The following is a 19,083-nucleotide window of genomic DNA, read 5'->3' as shown; positions in this document are numbered from 1 at the left end:
TATACAAATACTTGAATGAAATCATTGAACGAACACTTACATTTATTGACTGATAATACTGACAACATTTTTACCCATTTTTTTCTAACTAATTAAACAGTACTTGCATTTTACTTTATATCATTTTATATTTCTAAGCACAAATGTGTGAACTTCTGTGTATTTCTGTTTAAATATTGTATTTATCTGGGCTTTTTTCATTTTTTTTTTCTTTTTACACCTATTTGTGTTGTAACTAGGACACTTATGATGCATTCACACTGGGCTGTTTGGTCCACACCAGAGTTTGTTGGTTTACACTCGGCTGGAAAACAGGAAAAGATCAGCTGAACTCCTGACGATCAAACAAGCAAACGTTGGACCACCTGAAAATTAAACTTCTCTTAAAGTAAACCTCAGTGCAGATTGACAACAGGGTAATAGCACAAGGGAACCAAAGAGAGTAAATTATGAAATCATAGAAAAAAAATAAGATCCACAGCTCAAATTATCCATCCATTTTCTTCCACTCATCCAGGACCGGATCGCGGGAGCAGTAGTCTAAGCACAGAAGCCCAGACTTCCCTCTACCCGATCACTTCCTCCAGCTCCTCCCGGGAGACCCCCGAGGTGTTCCAAGATCAGCCAAGAGACGTAGTCTCTCCAGCATGTCCTGGTTCTTCCCCGAGACCTCCGCCCAGTGGAACATGGCTGGAACACCTCCCCGAGGAGTCACCTAGAAGGCATCTGAACTAGATGCCGAGCCACCTCAACTGATTTCTCTTAATTTGGAGAAGCAGCGACTCTTTTCTGAGCTTCTCAGCCTTTCTCTAAGGGAGCCCCCTAAGGAGGAAACTCATTTCAGCCAAAAAAAAAAAAAAGATGGAGAGCATCTCACCAGCATAAGGAAGCTGAAAACGGCCGCCCTACGTTTTTTTTTTTTTCTTGTTGTAACGAGATCCACTATCTTGTTATAATGAGAAAACGAAGTTCGTTTTCTCGTTATGTCCCTTTAGTTTGGGGTTAATATCAAAAGCAGCAGAAGAACACTCCACAAAAGTTGGTTTTAGTCTATTTTTTATCTATTGGTGGATCTATGCTCTTTAAACCTCTTAATTCCATCTCATGCACCAGCCCCCTCCCTTTGTTTCCCAAAACACCCGAACAAACAGGTTGATTGAGAGAACCCAGGGCATCTCTGCATGGTGCGTTCACTGACCTCCGGACATCAGCAGCAAAAACAAAGCAGGTTATCAGAGAAAATGTTGAACATCAGTACTGATCCTTATAAAATTGATTGATTAAGTAGTGTTGAATTTTATTCTGAAAAACTGCTTTGTTTTGCTGCGGATTGTGTAAAAATGACTAAAAGCATAGTAGCGGACTGAGTTGGGCAGAGAGGCTGTTTGGGTCCGCTGATGTTTGGAGATCAGTGAACGCAGCATTCGCATATTTTCGTTGGCCCAAGGTTCTGTCAATCAAACTGTTTGTTTGGAGGGAAATAAAGGTAGGAGGGCTGGTGCCTAAGAGACCTTTGAGGGGCAACTTTTGTGCAATGTTCTTCTGCTGTTTTTGTTGTTAACTACAAAATAAAGAGACTTAACAGGTGAAGTCTCGGCGTCTTAGTGCTGGAAAGGAAGAGGGGGGACGCTTCATTCTTCGTTATTGATGATCTTTTCTCGATAAAACGAATGAGATATCATCTCGTCATCACGAGAAAACAATCATTTAAAAAAAAGAAGTAAGGCAGCCCGTGTTTGGCTTCCGTCAAGTAAATTTCACCAGTAAACGCATTGCAGGAAGGTTTTACCGATTTACAAACTAGCAGCACTGGCTGTTTTTTTTCCTCCTTTCAAGTCAGAGCTTACTTTAGGAAATCCCATCTGCAGGTGATGAGGGGGAGGGGTGTTCTAACTTGGTGCCATTTCTGTGCACTTTGATCAATCACTTTTAGCACTCCTGGACGCTTGCCAGTCAGCATGTATTATCTGCTTGGTGGATTCTGTCACCGCACCTTTCCACACGCTCGACAGTGATGTCGCCTCCACGTCAGGGTGAACTCAGACGTGCAAATCATGCACATGGTGGTGCGCGGATCTGGGATCCAGATGGGGGCCTTGGATCCCAAAGGAGCACCGTCCCTCACGTCTGCCTAAATGAAAGAAAAACAAGAAGGTGTAAAGGAACTTTTATTCATGTTTACATTAATCACTTTTGCTGAAACAAAGATTTTGGAGTTTTCTTACGTCATTTGGAGAACTTCCAGATAAAAAGCTAATTTTCTTTTTGGTGAATTCATTGATTGCTGCTGAGATTGAATCGAGCCATTCATCTCTCTCTGCAGCCGAACTACAAGAGAGACAAAACATACATTTGACAAACTAACAAGATGGAGCAACAGACTGTAAAAAGACATTGAAAAAGGTCATTACCTCCCAGATAGAATAAAAGAACGCTCCACACTCTCTATGTTGAGTTCGTTCTGATAGGCCTCCTGATTTGGTTTGCTCACCTGTAAAGTTTAGAATTGTGAAAAACGATGGTCCTGTGCTGCAAATCTGAACAAAATATCGGATAATCTGTTCTTACCTTCATCCCAGCCAGAGACAGCATGTTTTTCAGCTTGTACTGGCCAGTCTGAACTGGTTTGGTGTACAGCAGAATGTCGTTAAACTGAAGGACAAATGACAACACACTGAAAATGTGGATTTAGGGAAATCAAACAATAACTTTCCTAAAACTTGTTGATAGTTTGGTTGCAGACGAGAACACAAAAGATAAATGAGTATTTTACCAGGAAGAACATCCGGGGCTGCATGACTTTCCTGGACAGCTTCATCAGGACACCTTCTTTAATGAAGATCTGGAGCACAAAAACAAGAACGGTGTAAACATCAGTCCTCAAACAAATGTGATTACTCCGCTTGGAGTCAGAAATGTTGTGCTGAATATTCTATACCGACTCTTAGGGCTGCCACAAACAATTATTTTCATAGTCGACTCATCACCAGTTGTTTTTTTTCAATTAGTCGACTAATCGGATCATGCGTAAACACACATCTTAGCTTTAAACTTGAAGTGTTTGAGCTGAGTCAGAGCTCCGGTCAGAGAGAAGGGCACGGAGAATCCAGTTCCAGTAAACTTTTAATTCCAGAAGTTGAAGGGATACGTGGTTTTAGAATTCCCGTGTAAGCATCTGTGTGTGGTTTTAGATTAGGAACGCACACGGCAGCAACAACACATGTGGGGGTGGAGTCTCAAAACAAAAACTTTAAAAAAAACCCTTGTAGTTTTGAAAAAAAAAGACTTATTGACTGTTAAAATAGTTATTGGCTATTTTAATCGTGGCAGCCCTAATGACTAAATATAAGAAAAATCCAGAATAATGGAGCTAACCCGTCCAGGCTGGATTATCTGATGATTGCCATTTAGACGATGCTGCACATCAATCAGTTTCTGGAAGTTGTCCTAAAACAAAACAGATAATCTCAGCAACATAAATCACAAATTTAAATGCAAAATAGAGCTTCAATCTGCGCTCACCCCGTGTTTTATGATGTCATTTGCATGATTTGCAACTTCTTTCACCAGAGAAAGGGCCGCTTGGAGAATAAACACATTTTTAAGTGTTTCCCTCATATTACTATATTCTGTCAACATTTTGATAAGGTGGTGGCTTTACCTTTGGTTTCTTCGTAGCCATCTGCTCCTTCAGAGAGATTTTTTAGGTAATCTGAAATAAAATTGCATATCTTTTATATTTGGAACCCGCACTGTAATCGAATGCATCCCCCCTTGGACTGAAAGTTTTAACGTTTTAAGCAGTAAATTCCATAAAGGAATGAGAAATCCGGGATGAAAAGTACATTTTCTTACATAAATCAGTTACACAAGATCAACACTGAGAACATTTTCTACGTTTTGTTACTGTGGGGCATTTTATGCACAAAACACACGGCCTACAAAACCTTCTATTATGTCACCAAATCCGATTTGAGCTCTTTGAATCTTTTTCAGAGCAACAAATCAGAGCCTCTTTTTGGACAGCAGAGGGCAGTCTAACGCATGCAATCAAAGGCTGCACAATTTGGCAACAACAATCCACTTTCCTGGGTCATAGATGTAGAAAAATCAAGTCTAAAATAACTAAATATATTTAGATGTATAATAGTTTTCTAAGGAGATGCTTCTTTTACCTGTGAGCAGCAGCTGATACTGAGGAATCCTCTGGACGGGCTTCAACAGGTAGTGCTTCAGAGCCAAGTTGGCACACCGAGGACTTTTCTAACATCAAGGGGGAAAAAACAAAAACTTTGATCAAATATATCATATCCAGTGGCACGTCCTGTACTCTGAAAAAACAAAGACACTTCAAAGAACCAAAGGATGTACTTCCGCTAAAAGAAACAGAACAGGTTGAGCGAGATGCTTTACCTCAAATTCTCTGACGACCGTGCCGAATGCCGGGTTCTTTCTACTCTGCTCTTCCAGCAGAGCCACATTCTTGTCGAACTCACGGATGTATGTGGAGTACATCTTTAGATAGGGCCCTTTCTTCAGAAAAATGTCTGCTATCTGGGAGTTATCATCCCTGACAAAAAAGAGGTCAAAATTACTAGAAAATATGAGTTTTTGTCAAAAGTGTGTGTTATTTCCAAAAAAGGAAATATAAGTACACATATGGCATATTTTTTAATAAAATAGAATAAGGCGGGAAGCTGGCCCCATGCAATTACAACTTCTAAACTAAAAGATGTGACTGGAACAAATGAATTTAAGAAATACTTTTTAGTTCATTTTTTTTGCAATACCAGTTGTCCACTCTTTGCTTCAGCTCCCTGAGCAGGTCCTGGTTAAGCTCATACAGCTGCGGAAGGTAGTAGAGGATCTGGTTGAGCAGTCGTTCCTCAATTATGGGCTTCCCATTGTAACTAGACGCTTTATTCACTGATTCACGGAAGTCCTGTTGGTTAAAAAAAAAAAAAAAAAAAAAATCACCCGGGGAACTTAGACGTAAAAGTAGCTGATGTGGTTTAGGTACATTTATCCTTTTTTTCTTGACAAACCAAAATTATTAAAAGATATTACAGTTTACAGTGTATAAGTCTAAAATATGCTAACTCAAAGTAGCATGAATGTTCCTTCACACAGCTCAGATGCTGCAGGTCAGCTTTAAAACAAGAGCAGAAAAGGCTGAGGAGGCACTTCCTGCCTCTGATGTTGTGGAGTCTTGATGTGGAGGTTTACAGGAACATGTGGCAAAAAAAAAAAATCCTGACTGAATAGTTTAGAGAAACTTCCACAGTTGATGTCTAAACATTTCCTGCTGCGACAGCTGACCGTAAGAAGACGGTTTGTCATGAGCATGTGGCGAATTTGGAAGAAAAAATCTGGATGCGTGAGAAAAGACAGAAACCTGACAGCACTAAGTAAATGAAGACGACAAGAAAATGCACCATTCAGAATGACAATTTTTTCACTTTATAATGAAACATGTTCTTTCATTAATTTTTATTTGCTAATTCTTAAGCATAATTTCATTTTTACTCTTTTCCTGCATCAAACATATTTTAGCTCCTTCTAGAAATCACTGTACATAATTGACCTTTATTTTAGCATTCATTTAGACAACTTTATTTTAACATTCTTCCAAAACTTGCAGCATATATTCTAATATTTTAATCACCCAGGTTTCTAAATCCTCAGCTCCTTCATAACTTGGAAGTTTTAGTCATAGTTATCATTTAAGCCCTATAAAGTATTTCTATTTTCAGCTTTCAGTGAACTGTTTTCCCTAAAATACTCAGTTTTTGCATTTGCTAAAACTGTATTACACTTGCTAGACTAACTTACATTAGCAGAATTGCCAAATATTTTATCTTGTGTCTTAAAAAGCATTTTTAAAACTATCTTTAAAGTGTTTTTGACTGTTTGTGGATACACTACCTCAGATGTTAAACAGTTGTCTCGGCCTCTTTTAAAAGCTGTCTGGGAGTCTTCCTCACCTTCAGCAAACAGATTCAGCTAATGTGTTTACACATGTGTTTTCCTTATAATTTCACATATTTTTCATGCCTTTAAATAAATAATCCAAACAAAATAATTTCACTTTATGGCTGAGCCACTATTTGACTTAAAGGAATAGACATAGTGGTTAGTGGTCAGTATGTTTTCATTATCTTCCACCCCACCTGTTAGAAATCAACATATTACATAACCCACACATCACTGTTTTTACATTTAAAGTTTACCATCTATCGGAAGAAAGTTAATGTATCACTTGTTGTTAAGTGACCTTTTGTTTCTTAAAAAAAACAATGCTTTTTATAATTCTGATAAGGTCTCTCCAACACTAAAAAAATACACTGATAAGCTTAATCGCTTTATAAATGCAACTGTGAGCCTTAAATACCAGGGGTGTGTTGGTAAGAGTTTGAGTATCGTGATACATGTCTCATAGTACAATACATATCACAATATATGCAAAGACAGTACTTCTGTAATTCTGAATCTTTTTCTGTGAAGTTCAGCAGAACTTTTGCTTGATTCAACAACAGCATTTTGACTGAAACTCCACCCTTGTTTTTATATGATACTTGCAGCAACGTGGCACAGAGTTTCGGTTTAGTACTACTTAGTTTTAATTTGGGATGGGTCTCATAACAACAAAAACCATGAGGCTGACTGAACATTTAACACAAGCTGGCTCTCATGAGATTTTATTGTTGCTTTGGTTGCAATGTAGAAAAAAATAAGATGCTCATCATTATTAATTAAATATTATTTTGTCAGCAATTTTAAATCAATACAAGTATCAAAAAATGAAATATGGCAATATCAGTTTTTCCCTACACCTCTACAAAATATGTTTTTTGGTGTGGAAAGAAACCATTACCAAAAATCCTTTAAATGTAAATTAAATGTAAGTATTTTATAATCAGAATTGTGTTTAAACTGCCCATCTCAAACTCTTCTTCAGCTTGATCCTCATTTAGCATCATATGAATCATTTTTGTAACGTAAATTAACTATTTTGTTCTGCCAGTGGTGATATATGACAAGGAATATTAGAGAAAAAAAATTACAAGGAATTTTTAAAATTTATTTTAAAATTATTATTTAAAACAAAGATCTAAAGCAAAAACCAGCAACTTTGAGCACGTGCCGTTTACTGCACTTTGAGTAAGAGAAATTTTAAAAAATAAAACAAAATCCTATATATGTCCTAAATAAAGTTTTGTATACAAAAAGAGACAAAGTGGGTCTCTAACAGAATCAAGATTTTCCTCAGGACTGCATTTGCATTGACAGACTGAGAAAACCGTGAAGAATGTGAGCAAAAAGTAAGTAGTGTGACCCAGTTTGAGGGGTCAAACTGAATGAAAAACATATGGAGAATTTGAGCTCAGACGAGACAGCACTTTTTCAAACAGCTGCTAACAAACTAACACAGGCCACGGCTGTGGTTACAGCAAACACAAGAGGATTTTGATGTAAATAAACAGCCTGACATGCAGGAACAGACTTACCACATGAAGTAGTTTCAGGACATCAACAAACCTTTAGAGAGGACAAATGGAACAAAACGCAACCATAGTTACTATGAGGAAGTTAAATATTCAGATTCCTAAACACAGTAACTTAGTTCTTCTTTAAACTAAAAGTTTGTCTACCTTTTTAACTGTAAAGCATGGGAGGTTGTCTGTAGTCCTAACACCTTCAATGTGTGTTTAATAGTGACACAGACGTTTGTTTTCCTAAACAATGATTTTTTTCCCCTAACTACATCCTGTATTGTTTCACTTTTATATTTGCTGTAGAGCAGGGGTGTCCAAACATTTGCAGAGAAAATAATGTGTTGAGGGCCTGCCTTTTTTAAATGCTAAAGAACTATTAAATTAAATATTTATTGCAATTTGATATTTTTAATTTCTTCACATAAAATAAAAATTAATATCTAAATACATTTCCACCAAAATGACTTCATATTTGAAGAGCAGACATAAATGACAGGAACCTGCAGGCTGGTGGAAATTTAAATGTGGTCTGCATTTGACCCATGGACTGGACTTTGGACATACCTGCTTTAAAGTTTTTACTGTTTTTTTTTTTTTACATAATAACTTTTTTCAGTAAGCTTCAAAACCTGAGTCAAAAGTGTGAGATTTTAATATAAATGATTAGATATAAATAAATTAATTTAAAAAACAGCGACTCTTACACACTCTCCGAAGTCATGATTTCTTTGGCGATGTACTGTATCTTGTTTTTCGTCCTTTCACTCTGTGCCTAAAAAAAGAAGCAAAAACAAATTTACTTTTTTTTTTTTAATTCAATTGAATAATCTACACCAATTTAGGACAAAGACGGGGTCTCATTACAAACCCCTAAAGTGCATCAAAAGAAACAATATTTTTTGAGGAACTTGATTTTCATAATACGCTCTCCTCACTGTACCAACCTCTGCAAGCTCAGGGTCGCCTTTACTTGAGGTGGAACTATTGTCACCGTCATCCTCTTCAGAGGAATTCGCTTCGAGTTCAAAATCCGAGAAGATTTCATTGGGGTAAGCCTGCTCCAAGTCGGTTCTGTCAAAAGGGATTTTTTTACTTTAAATGGACAGAAAATGTTGACAGAAATATTAAAAAACCACAAGAAACATGACTGCAATGACTACAAAAAAAAGAGAACCAATTTCTTGCTATGGTATAAGAAGTCTTTAAAAACTTTGAATTGATTATTTGTCTGAATGAATGAGGAAAAGTGTGTCAAAGTTGCACTGAATATCTAAGATGCTAGGTAATCCCCAGAGGGAGTGGCACAGTACAAAACATGACGCCTCTCTAAACAAAGCTGCAGAAAGAGTTTGCTTGACTGGTATCTGTTTGCCAGCCGGACAGTAAATTTACAATATATTGTTTTGCATTTTAAATTGCAGAAGAAGAGCGAGCACTTTATACTTCTGTTTTTTCTGACTTTTAGCAGGTGTTACCTAACAGAAGAAAAAGCTATGCCCAAAAGAATTCCTGCAGTTCTAAGAACACTGTGAAAAATAAGGACTTGTTTTTAACTGTTTCCATTCACTGCGACTGTACGTAGTTGTGCAACAATAAACTGGTTCGGAGAGCTATAAGTCTACATTGAGATTGACCTTTTTCTGTTTTTCAGGATGTCAAGTGCAATCAAACTCAGGAAAAAAAAGTCTAAATATGTCAGACTTTTCAACTCAATTTGATCCAAATAGTTCCAGTTAAGCTAAATTTCAACAAATGTACTTTCAAAGAAGACTATGAAACCTGTCAAGTGTAAATCCAAGTTTTTTTTTTTTACATATCACAGCAATGCAAGGTGGAAGTGTGGTATTTTACAAAAGAAAAATAGAAAATTTCAAGCGCTCTCTTAAATAAATAATTTTGCTTTTAGTGTGACAAACCTAATTCCCTTAAAGGAACTGGCTTGTTAAGAAAAGGTGCTGCTTCATAGAGCCACAACATAAACATGTAGAGTAGCTCAAGTGTTGGAAACCCCCTCATCAAACAGAAACCATCAACAATGTTATGCAGATGACACCAATGTTGTGTGGTGTTAGTTTGGCCTGTGCTATTATGTTTTAAGAATACTGAAAGGCCATCTGCTTTACTGCACTCATGCCACCACACTCGTCCAACTCCCCTGACAAGAATCTACAACCAAAGGTACAATGACAGTGTCAAAGGGTGTTGTTATGACTGTGAGGCAACCCATCAGTCATGAGCAGAAAATGTTGCTTCTGATGCTGCATGCTTAGCATATCTCTTTATACATTTGTTTCTTAATGTAGATGTTGCCTTATGAAAAAACATTTAGTACCATTTGGAGTATATACCTGTTATCTTCTGCATGCGCATTCAGGGAGCTGTAGGGGTCCTGCATCTCATAGATATCTTCTTCATCATCATTATCATAGTAGGAGTGTGAATGAGAGCCTGAAGAAAACTTCTCCCGCCTCAGAGGCACGTTCATGTAGTTTCCTTGATAGTAGGATTCATAGGGATCTATTGTGTCGTAGTTGCCATCCTCATCAGATTCAGAAGACTGGTCTCCATCCACATTCTGTTCAAATCCTGTTTGAGGAAAAGATTCTCTCCGATCAAAATGATGTTGCCGATAACTTGGACCCGAATTATTTACAGTGGGAGTTGTGCCTTGACCTCCTGTCAACTTGGGTCTTGGTAGGATCGTTATTGTGAGCTTAGAGTCTAGCAGCTTTCGGAAAGAGCTCCTCTTCTGGCCTTCAGAGCGAGTCATGTCCGCAGCAGTGAAGGACTTGGCTTTGGATTTGGTAAGGCTGAGGTGTGAAGACTTCAAGTTTCCAGGTGGTTTAATGTTTGGAGGAGGTGGTTCTTTTGTTCCCCCATTTTTGAAGACGTTGCCCTGATTTGTGTAGACTTGCCTTGTCTGATGGCCTATTGGTGTGTCCATGTGTTCCTCCCTGAAAGATTTCTTCCTTGGAGGTTGGTTCCGCAGAGGCTTCTTTGGAGTTTCTTTGAACATCTCATTTGCAGTCACAGGTGTCCTGACAGGTCTACAGCGAAAACTCCCCAACAGAAAGCCACCGACCTCCTGATTACTGGCTCCTTCCTTGTATATCCTATCGTCCTCCTTGTCAACAGAAACTTCCATGTCGTAGATGCTGCTGTCCCAGCTGGTGTCTTCCTCCTGCGCCTCTTTAGTCCGAAGAGCAGAGTTTGGATCTTTTTTAGGTTCAGACAGAAAAGGCTTTTTTCTAGGCGGAGGAGCAGGCTGGGTCTGCTGCTTGTTTTCTGGCTCAGGTGCGCTGACAGAAAGGGATGAGCCACCCTTTCCGTCTGATGACTTCTTCCTCTCTTTTGCATCTACTTCCCTCTCTTTCTCCACTGCTGTGTTTTGCCTCTCCCCCACCGCCTTTTCCTGGTGGACCGGAGCAGCGGTTCTGGGTTTCCGTGGTACAGGGACGGGCTTTGTCGGGGTTCCTGACATGGGTTGGGACCGGGGCTCTGGGTCATTCATTGCCTTTGCTGTTCCATTGACAACCCTTTTGTCAAGTAAGCTCTGAATTAACACCCTTCCATTAGTCACCTTTTCAGTCCCGTTAGGACTTGAGGCATCTCTCTTATTGAAAGTTTTATGGGTGGTAGCATAAGTCTGATTGTTAGAGATGGCATTTTTTAGTTTCCCCTGTCCTTCTGGCACTGCCTTGTTTCTCTGAAACACTTTGTGGTCTTCTTCTGTTTTTACTCCATTTGCATTTTCAGCACAAGAGCAGCTCCCATCACAATACAGGCAAACAGGAGTGATATTGTCCCAATCTGGGTTTTGGCCCCTGTCTTTTACTCCATTCTGTGTGTTCAGAAGACCTACAGTCTTGGTGGTTGCTAATGCACATTTATTGTGCAAGCTTATTGAAATGGCTGGCTTGGATTCCACAGCAATGAGAGGGATGAGTGATTTAGGTTTAGGGGCTATGGCGGGTTTGAGTTTCTTCTCTGAGACAGGAGGCAAGAGGGCTTCTTTTCTAGGAGGTGCGGGAGATAATACAGAGATGAGCAACTTCGGCTTAGGTGCCACAGGTGGCTTGCCAGTGCCTGAAAAGAGATAATTTTGGGAGTATTTAGAGAAGATCAAATACATTTCAAAGAGGCATAGCTTTATTCATTAAGTGTAAGTTTTACTATAAAATGCCAAATTTTTCTTGGCTAGTCCATTTTTCCATCCATCCATCCATCCTCAAAATCCACTGAATCCCTCCCAGGGTCATGGGGTCGCTGGAACCAACCCAGCTAATGTTGGGCGAAGGCAGGGTACACCCTGAAAAGGTCACCAGTGTGTTGTAGGTTCACACGCTAACACCCACATGCACACCTAGGGCCATGCTTTTGGACTGTTGGAGGAGTAAACCCTCACATTAACCCTTGTGCCATCTTATGGGGTCCAGATGACCCCACCCTTATATTGATGTGTGATCCCTTCCATGGCAAAGGTGGACAGGATTTTATGTCTGCCACGGACACAAGTGAAGATTTAAAAAATCCCTTTTAAAAAGTTCAGCGCAATGGCTTGTGGGGTCAAGATGACCCTACTTCCAAGGGTTTTTAAGAATATCATGTAAACTGAAAGGTCAGAGCTGGGACTTAAACCAGAGCCTTTTATCTAATTTTAAATTGCATTTTTATCAAACCAAAAATAACTTAATGTGCAAAGAATGTAAAGCCCTTCACGTGAGGGGTTTTAAAAGTCACGTGGCATTTGTTGCAGCAGTAATCAGCTGGCAGGAGAGGAGGAGCAAATGTAGATGCAAGGTGGGCTGCAAGTGTTGGAGTAGTGGGCGCACAGAACTGGTTCATCTGGCTGAACTTCCGGAAACAACGCTCTATCTTGCTGGATGTTTCACGTCTTCACTGTTCTCACGCTGGATACATTTTAATTTTCAAAATAAAAGGTGTTTTTTTCAAATTAAAGTTATAGAAACAGAAAAAAACAGATCAAGAATTGAAATATGTTGTTGATTTTAGAAAAATGTTGGTCAAATTTGACAAAAGAACACAATAGAGAAGGCGTTTTAAGGTTTTACGACATTTTTGATGGGTAAAAGCGCCAAATATTGACTGCAATGCGAAAAAAACAAAGTTAAAAAGTCAAAAAGGAGATAAGTATCCTGTTTACTGATAAGATTTGCCAAGAAGTGGAGTCAAACCGAGACTTTAATGAGTATGAAGAAGTGTCTCGCTTACCTGGGTACATCCTCTCTTCTGGTGGTCATTAAAGAGTCCACAGAGCATTCATGTCCGGACTGACAGCGCGCAGCTCGGGGAGCTCCAAAACAACCGCCGCCACCGCGACATACAACAAGTGAGCTTCCTTTAAGTTTCCTCCAAAGATCCACTAGAGGTCCTCAGGGGCTCCAGACTCCCAATCCTTAAGATTTACCTCAAACTGGCTTAAAATTACACATTACAGTCCCTCAGAAAAATAATGAATAAGTCCAGTTAAAGTGAAATAAATAAGTCAGACTTCATTGTTGTAGCTGCTTGAAGGAACTCGTCCTTCCACACACATCATCCTTTCTAATATTAACAACTCCGGTGTGACTAAGAGGCCCAGACTATGAATGGCAGCCAATGTGTGTGTGTGTGTGTGCGTGAATGTGGGTGTGTGTCACACAATCATGTGGAGGAAGTAAAAACTTAAAATATACTTAATAAGCACAGCTGTGGTCATGCTGACTGTCTGTCATCAGATTGACGACAGGACATTTTTTTTGACAAAAACCCAAAAAAAAGAAGAAGAAGAAGAAGCATGACCAGATTCTTAAAGCGGTAATTTCCAGTACTTAATTACAAAGAGTTGAGATGTGCTGATAAACTGTTTTACTGAGAGGCTGATAGGAGCCTGAGGTTGTGCTAATGAATAATCTTGTTTACTGTCTGACTGCACATTAACCTGACAGTTCAACTCTGATTTTACAGCTGGAGATTTCATGTGAGTATGAGGAAAATACCCTCATCTAAAGCTTTAAACTCATTTTTTATTGTTTTGAATTAATTCTGATACGAATTTGAGTTAATTTAGTGTTCATAGATTTTAGTCTCATGACATAATGATATTATGATGAGGCATAAGAATTCTAGGATCTGGTTGGCTGTAAAACACATTTTAAAAAAGCTTAAAATGCCCTTTTAAACTGTTTTCACCATCTATATTTAGAAACAAAAGGGTTAAGGTAATAAGGTATTAAGATAAGCTAATTTCACCTTTATGGGATCAATAAAGTTTTATTCCATTCTAAAGTCAAAGGATTTTCTCTAAATCTTTTACTTTTATTTGAGCTCTGACTTTCATTTTCTTTATAATATTGAATGTGCTTTGCTTTTGTCTTTGTGTTGGTATTTTTTTCTTTTGCTTTCAAAGCCAAATTTAGAGCCAAAAATAAAACTTTAACCAACAAGCAGGAAGTCTTTTTCTAGAAAATATTACACCTGCAAATCTTTTAAAGTTGTCTCAGTTACATGCTAACAAGAAAGGCTAAAGCCAAACGAGGCAGAGATTCATAAAAGAAAGTCATATGACGTACACATACATATTTATTTAAGTTGAAATTCTCAAGAGAGAAGATATTTCTGCTGATGACCATAAAAAGATGACGTTTTTTGATGCCACATAAAAAATAGTGCTGAATACGTCCTTATGCAACACTTGTCACGTTGTTTTTAGTGCAAGATTTCACAACACTGCTCTTCAGCATCCTGTCAGTTATAATGACTGTCTTACTGGAAAAAATATTTCCTAAGGAACTCAAGATCTTAAATAGAGTTCTGTCTTTCTTTTGATTTTATACATTTTTCACACAGCAGTTCACTATTGCACAGTCTTCAGGATAAAACAAAATCCTTTTTTGTTTTAATTTAATGTCTTAAATTTTTTCTAAAATAAATGTGTGGGTTTTTTTGCATTAAAAAAACCACCCATTGATTCCTAGTTATTCACATAAGCATCACTGCTGTCCCCTAGTGGTCGTCAGACAGATTGCACTGTCCTGCAGCGGCAGATCTGCACTCACCACTGGCAGCAGAATGAGCATTTTGTTGCTGCAGCAGGATGCTTTTAGATTCATGGCTTTCCCTGCTGCAAGCTTCACCAGAAAAAAAGCACTTTGGCACCGAAAGAGAAAAAATAATTTAATGCTGAGTGCTGGGTTTGCTCCTTAGTAAGGCTTTGTATTCCTACTAATGTGGCAGATCTTTTCTTAAAAAAACTATAAAATACTACATGTCCATAAATGATTAGAGACTTGATCAGGAAATGTGATTTTGCTACAGGAAGTGAGCTAAACTGCACAAACTGGTCAGGTTTACTGTGTTTTAGTGTTACTGTTTAACAGCTGGTGTGTGTTGAGAGCTGCAGAATGAGAATCTGTTTACTGCACGGTGGCTGGTTTTATACACCAGCATTGAGTTCAGATCTGTCACCGCTGAAGTAATGCTGCTGCTGCTGCAGCACCTCCTCCAGCCACCACTGCAGGGCAGCTTTCAGCAGAGCATGAAGCACCGTGCAGGGGATTCAGGGGCCAACAACTGCTCCATATGGGGGAGGGCTAAATGGCAGATAAGGGTTTAGATTACCGACTGTTTCAACATCCACCAAGATGGGTTAGACGCTTGTTCTAAAGAACATTTTGGAAAAAAAAATAAATGAGTAAAGTGGAAAAGATCTTTTCCACTTTTAGACTCACTTGATCAACAGTGTTAAAGTAAAGTATTTAAAACTGATCAGTTTTCATCAACTTTTAAATATATAAAACTTCATCAAACCAACAAATGATTCCCGAGCGCAGCTGTGTCTGCAGCTCACCGCTCCCCATATAGGGATGTGTCAAATGCGGGAAAAAAAAATGTCACACAGAGCTACGTGACAACTGATGGGACTTAAGCTTTTTTTAATTTATTTTTTTAATATAATACCAATCGATAGTTTGCTGTCCTTTATATATAGACGTGTGTGTTTATTTGATCGTCTGCATCTGTTTTCACTGAGTTTTTGTAATTTGTTGTGAGGTCCCATCTCTGCCACCAAGTCATTTTTTTACAAGTCTCGAGTCTTTGTCCTCAAGTCAGAGTCAAGTCCCAAGTCAAAAGCAGTCAAGTCTCAAGTCGAGTCTCAAGTCCTACTATTAAAGATTCAAGTTCTTTCAAGTTATGTTTTTCTCCAATTTGATTGGTTGGACTGACAGATCAATCCAACGTGGTCCTAATTTGATTGAATATTGGACCAACACCACACACAGATGTAAACTAACACAGACAGAGAGATGGCGGCGCGGCCTTTCTCAATTTTTAATCCTTGGATTTGGGGGAAAATAGAAAGTCTTTCCGAGTCAGAGGTCTGAAGTCCAAGTCAAGTCCCAAGTTATGGATATTAAAGTCTAAGTCAGGTTCACAAGTCAGAGCTTTGAAAGTCCAAGTTGAGTCTAAAGTCGTCAAATTCCTGACTCAAGTCCAAGTCATATGACTTGAGTCCCCACCTCTGATTTGTAGACATACAAACAATTTTATTTACAAATGTAAAATATATCACACGAAAGAGAAAAGCCTTTTTTCCCTAATTTTAGGGGTTGCAATTTAAAGCAAATTAAAGCAAATATGGTGTAAATCATTCCCGATCATTGTTCTGCCCTTATTTGCTGCCAAAAAAAACAAATGTGGCTTTGGTGAAACAAAAAAAAACAAAAAAAACGGTGTGGCTTTTGCGACCCTGAACTACTATACAGGAAATTTGTTTCTAATAAAGGAATCAATACGATGAAGTTTGTGAGTCCAACAAAGATAAATTCTTTGACTTCACCTTCATTAATTGTTTTTGACATGTTCAAAGCAGTACAAAGAGACATCCTGCTCCTACAGCCTCCCGTCCCAAATACCTGAGTAATCCAGTACGGATGTCCTCCCGTCTGCATCAACAGGTGTGGCTGTGAATCTCCTAAAAATCACCCCTGCTGCTGTCGTGCAGCTGGCCTGCGTTAGCATCTGTGCATCCGCGGGTTCAGAAGGGGCAGAGATGCTGACTGTCCTCTCTTCTCTGCCTGGTCCTCGGTGGGGCCTCTGGCACCTGCTTCATATCAGGACAACTGATACCTGAAGGAGACGAAGAGGTCACTGGAAAATGCACACAAGCGACACAAGTGACCATGAAATAGATCCGTGCTGAGCTGCTCAATAATGGTGAGTTTGCACGATAAAGTGATACTGTAACTTTTTAGCAATGGCAAAAGGCTCCACGTAGATGGACCAGGGAAGGTGTTTTATGTGCTCAAATATGTGAGTTTGTTGTTAAAGTCATTATGTCTTTTAATCATCAAAAATATTGATGGTGTTTGTGGAGAAAAATGTATTTTTAGAGTTTTAGAGTCAGTTCATCAGCTGTCACTGTGTCATCTCATGTTTTGTCATCTGATCAGAATCATTTTCCTATAACTTCAGGTTTATTCTGCTCCGTAAGCTTGTTTTTTGTCCTCTTTCAGGAAAAAAAAAGCCTGCAAACAAGAATTTATTTTTGATACTTAAGTTCTCTCAGTGAAGTTAGTCCTAATCTTAATTTTTTTTTGTCTTTCTCAAACATGGAGTACAAAAAAATAAAACAAACATTATTCTGATGAATAAAATGAATAAACAAAGAAAAATATTTATTGAAAATATCTGAAGTACAAGTGAGGAGAAATCAGGAATTAATACAAATGGACTCATTAATGCACAACATTTTTCTAGGAAATTAGTGTTGTTATTTAATCTAAAAGTCATGTTTTAAAGAAAATGTTTCCTATTTTGATCCTTTAAATGTTATAACTTACATAAAATCAAAGCAGTCAGTATCATTAATTAAATTAATGATGCATTGATTATAGGTTTTTTAGTTTTTACATTAGGAATACTTTATTTTAAGCAATCAAAAAAAATAAGAAAGTATTTATGTTTTTACAATTTAAAAATAATTTAAATAAATCAAGTAACGCAAATGATCATTTTAATTATTAAAGTCATTAACATAAACCAATTCTCAAAAATCTAAATGTGTGCAAATTGTTTTCAATTGAAAAGTCTTTACTGTGAATCTAGTATCAATAATTAAAAATAAGTGCTGATTGTTTCTATTAGAAATAGAGAAATAATAATAATAATTAACATAAATCACACCTTAGGAATCCAAGTGGATTGATATGCCCAAGGTCAAATATTCCTTCTTTTCAAAATAAAAGTATATCAGAGGATTCTTGTTAATTTGGGGGAAAAGTTATCTACATTTTTCCCAAACTGCACAGTAAGTTTTAGAAATATTGATTTTGTCTTTGAAAGAACAAGAAGTTAAAAAAAAAAGAGGAAGTTTCAGAACTTTTTGGATGATGCAAACCAGGTTTTTGGGTGAGGGGAAAAAGGCCGTCCTGATCTCACGCTGGAACTCTGGGATAGAGCCAATAATGGCAGGAGATTTGCTGTGGGGAGCAAAAGGGGAGGGGCTTCTGGCTCACAGCAGGACTCAAAAATGAAAGCTGGGGTCAAAGCTGTAAAGATCTCTACATCTGCTGCTGTAACATCAACCCAAACGAGAATGGGTTTGAATGAAGCAGAAACATTGATCCTGGCTTTCCTTTTATGATCCAGGACCTGAACTCTGAAGTACACCAGCGTCTTGACAAACTGCAGCAGCAGAGGATGATGGCACCCTCAGGGGCTTGTTCCTGCCAGCGGTCGCTCCACACCCCCCCACTGACTCACTGTGATGATCTGCTGGAGCTCACAGAGGAGAGATGCTTCATCTGAGCGATCCTGTCGAAGAACAACAGACGTCCAGCTGAGGCAGCAGGAGAGCGGCGGTGGAGCTGCAGCGCCACGTCAGACCTGCTCCTTTACATCCCAGACACCCTTACTCTGTCAGTTAGTCATCCTGGATGGTTTCTTTTTTTTACTCCATTTGCTTAAGCGTTTTCATCAAATCTTTGTGAGTCATTCATGAGAGTGCTGCATTTGTCTGATCAGAAAAGAAGCTTTTCCAACAACACTGACCTGAATTCACCGTTTAAGCTGGTTTGTGTAAAAACTACCAACATTCTGCCAATAATAAGAGTTCAATTTCTCCAGAAATACTCCATGTCTTATATGAGTAAACACAAAATAAAGGTTTGTTGTACTTAAAAATGAAAGTTGTTGAAGGAAAGCATGATTTGCTAAAAAATTAAGTTATTTAGCACCAGAAAGTTAAGAACAACAGACAGTTTACTCCCAATTCCTACAGTAATAGTGATAGTAATAGTCATCTGAGCATCAGTGAGATCTCAATATTACTCAGCAAACTCAAAGTTTTAGTAAAAAACAAGCTTGGCCTCAAAGAATAATAAAATTTTGGTTTAAATCCCAATGTTCCCAGTGGAGTTTTAACTATAATTTTGCTGTTTTTCAGCATAATTTTAAAAACTTGTGTCATTTTCTGGGCGGGACTTCATTAGAATTTCACCTTTAAGCTGTTAGCACAGAGTTACTTCCCCACTTCCCATCATCCATCTGTAAACACGCTGTTCTGTTAGCTTACAGCCCCTCATAA

General features: G+C 38.3%; 1 protein-coding gene and 1 long non-coding RNA gene across 2 annotated transcripts in view; one reads left to right on the top strand and one right to left on the bottom strand.

Annotated features, from left to right (window-relative positions):
• Positions 1-13,080, bottom strand: part of LOC112152841 (FYVE, RhoGEF and PH domain-containing protein 6) — a 16,749-nt gene extending 3,669 nt beyond the window's left edge. Inside the window, exons 1-16 of the mRNA XM_024282638.2 lie at positions 12,729-13,080; positions 9,845-11,582; positions 8,441-8,567; positions 8,201-8,268; positions 7,509-7,539; positions 4,791-4,942; positions 4,414-4,570; positions 4,176-4,263; positions 3,662-3,712; positions 3,523-3,581; positions 3,376-3,447; positions 2,774-2,842; positions 2,569-2,652; positions 2,412-2,491; positions 2,226-2,328; positions 1,994-2,131 (exon numbers count right to left, since the gene is read on the bottom strand). Of these exons, the coding sequence (XP_024138406.1) occupies positions 1,994-2,131; positions 2,226-2,328; positions 2,412-2,491; positions 2,569-2,652; positions 2,774-2,842; positions 3,376-3,447; positions 3,523-3,581; positions 3,662-3,712; positions 4,176-4,263; positions 4,414-4,570; positions 4,791-4,942; positions 7,509-7,539; positions 8,201-8,268; positions 8,441-8,567; positions 9,845-11,582; positions 12,729-12,738 (3,027 nt within the window). The 5' untranslated portion in view covers positions 12,739-13,080. The remainder of the gene's footprint in view (positions 1-1,993; positions 2,132-2,225; positions 2,329-2,411; positions 2,492-2,568; positions 2,653-2,773; positions 2,843-3,375; positions 3,448-3,522; positions 3,582-3,661; positions 3,713-4,175; positions 4,264-4,413; positions 4,571-4,790; positions 4,943-7,508; positions 7,540-8,200; positions 8,269-8,440; positions 8,568-9,844; positions 11,583-12,728) is intronic.
• Positions 13,081-13,431: 351 nt separating this feature from the next.
• On the top strand, positions 13,432-18,781 carry LOC118598845. Its single transcript, XR_004948021.1, has 3 exons — positions 13,432-13,476; positions 16,454-16,712; positions 18,147-18,781. It is a non-coding gene; the product is annotated as an uncharacterized LOC118598845 (long non-coding RNA).
• The last annotated feature ends 302 nt before the right edge of the window (positions 18,782-19,083 follow it).

The sequence above is a fragment of the Oryzias melastigma genome, linkage group LG6 (genome assembly GCF_002922805.2).
Source record: "Oryzias melastigma strain HK-1 linkage group LG6, ASM292280v2, whole genome shotgun sequence".
NCBI lineage: Eukaryota > Metazoa > Chordata > Actinopteri > Beloniformes > Adrianichthyidae > Oryzias > Oryzias melastigma.
The sequence above is the reverse complement of the archived record's forward strand: the minus strand, read 5'-3'. Positions and strand labels throughout refer to the sequence as shown.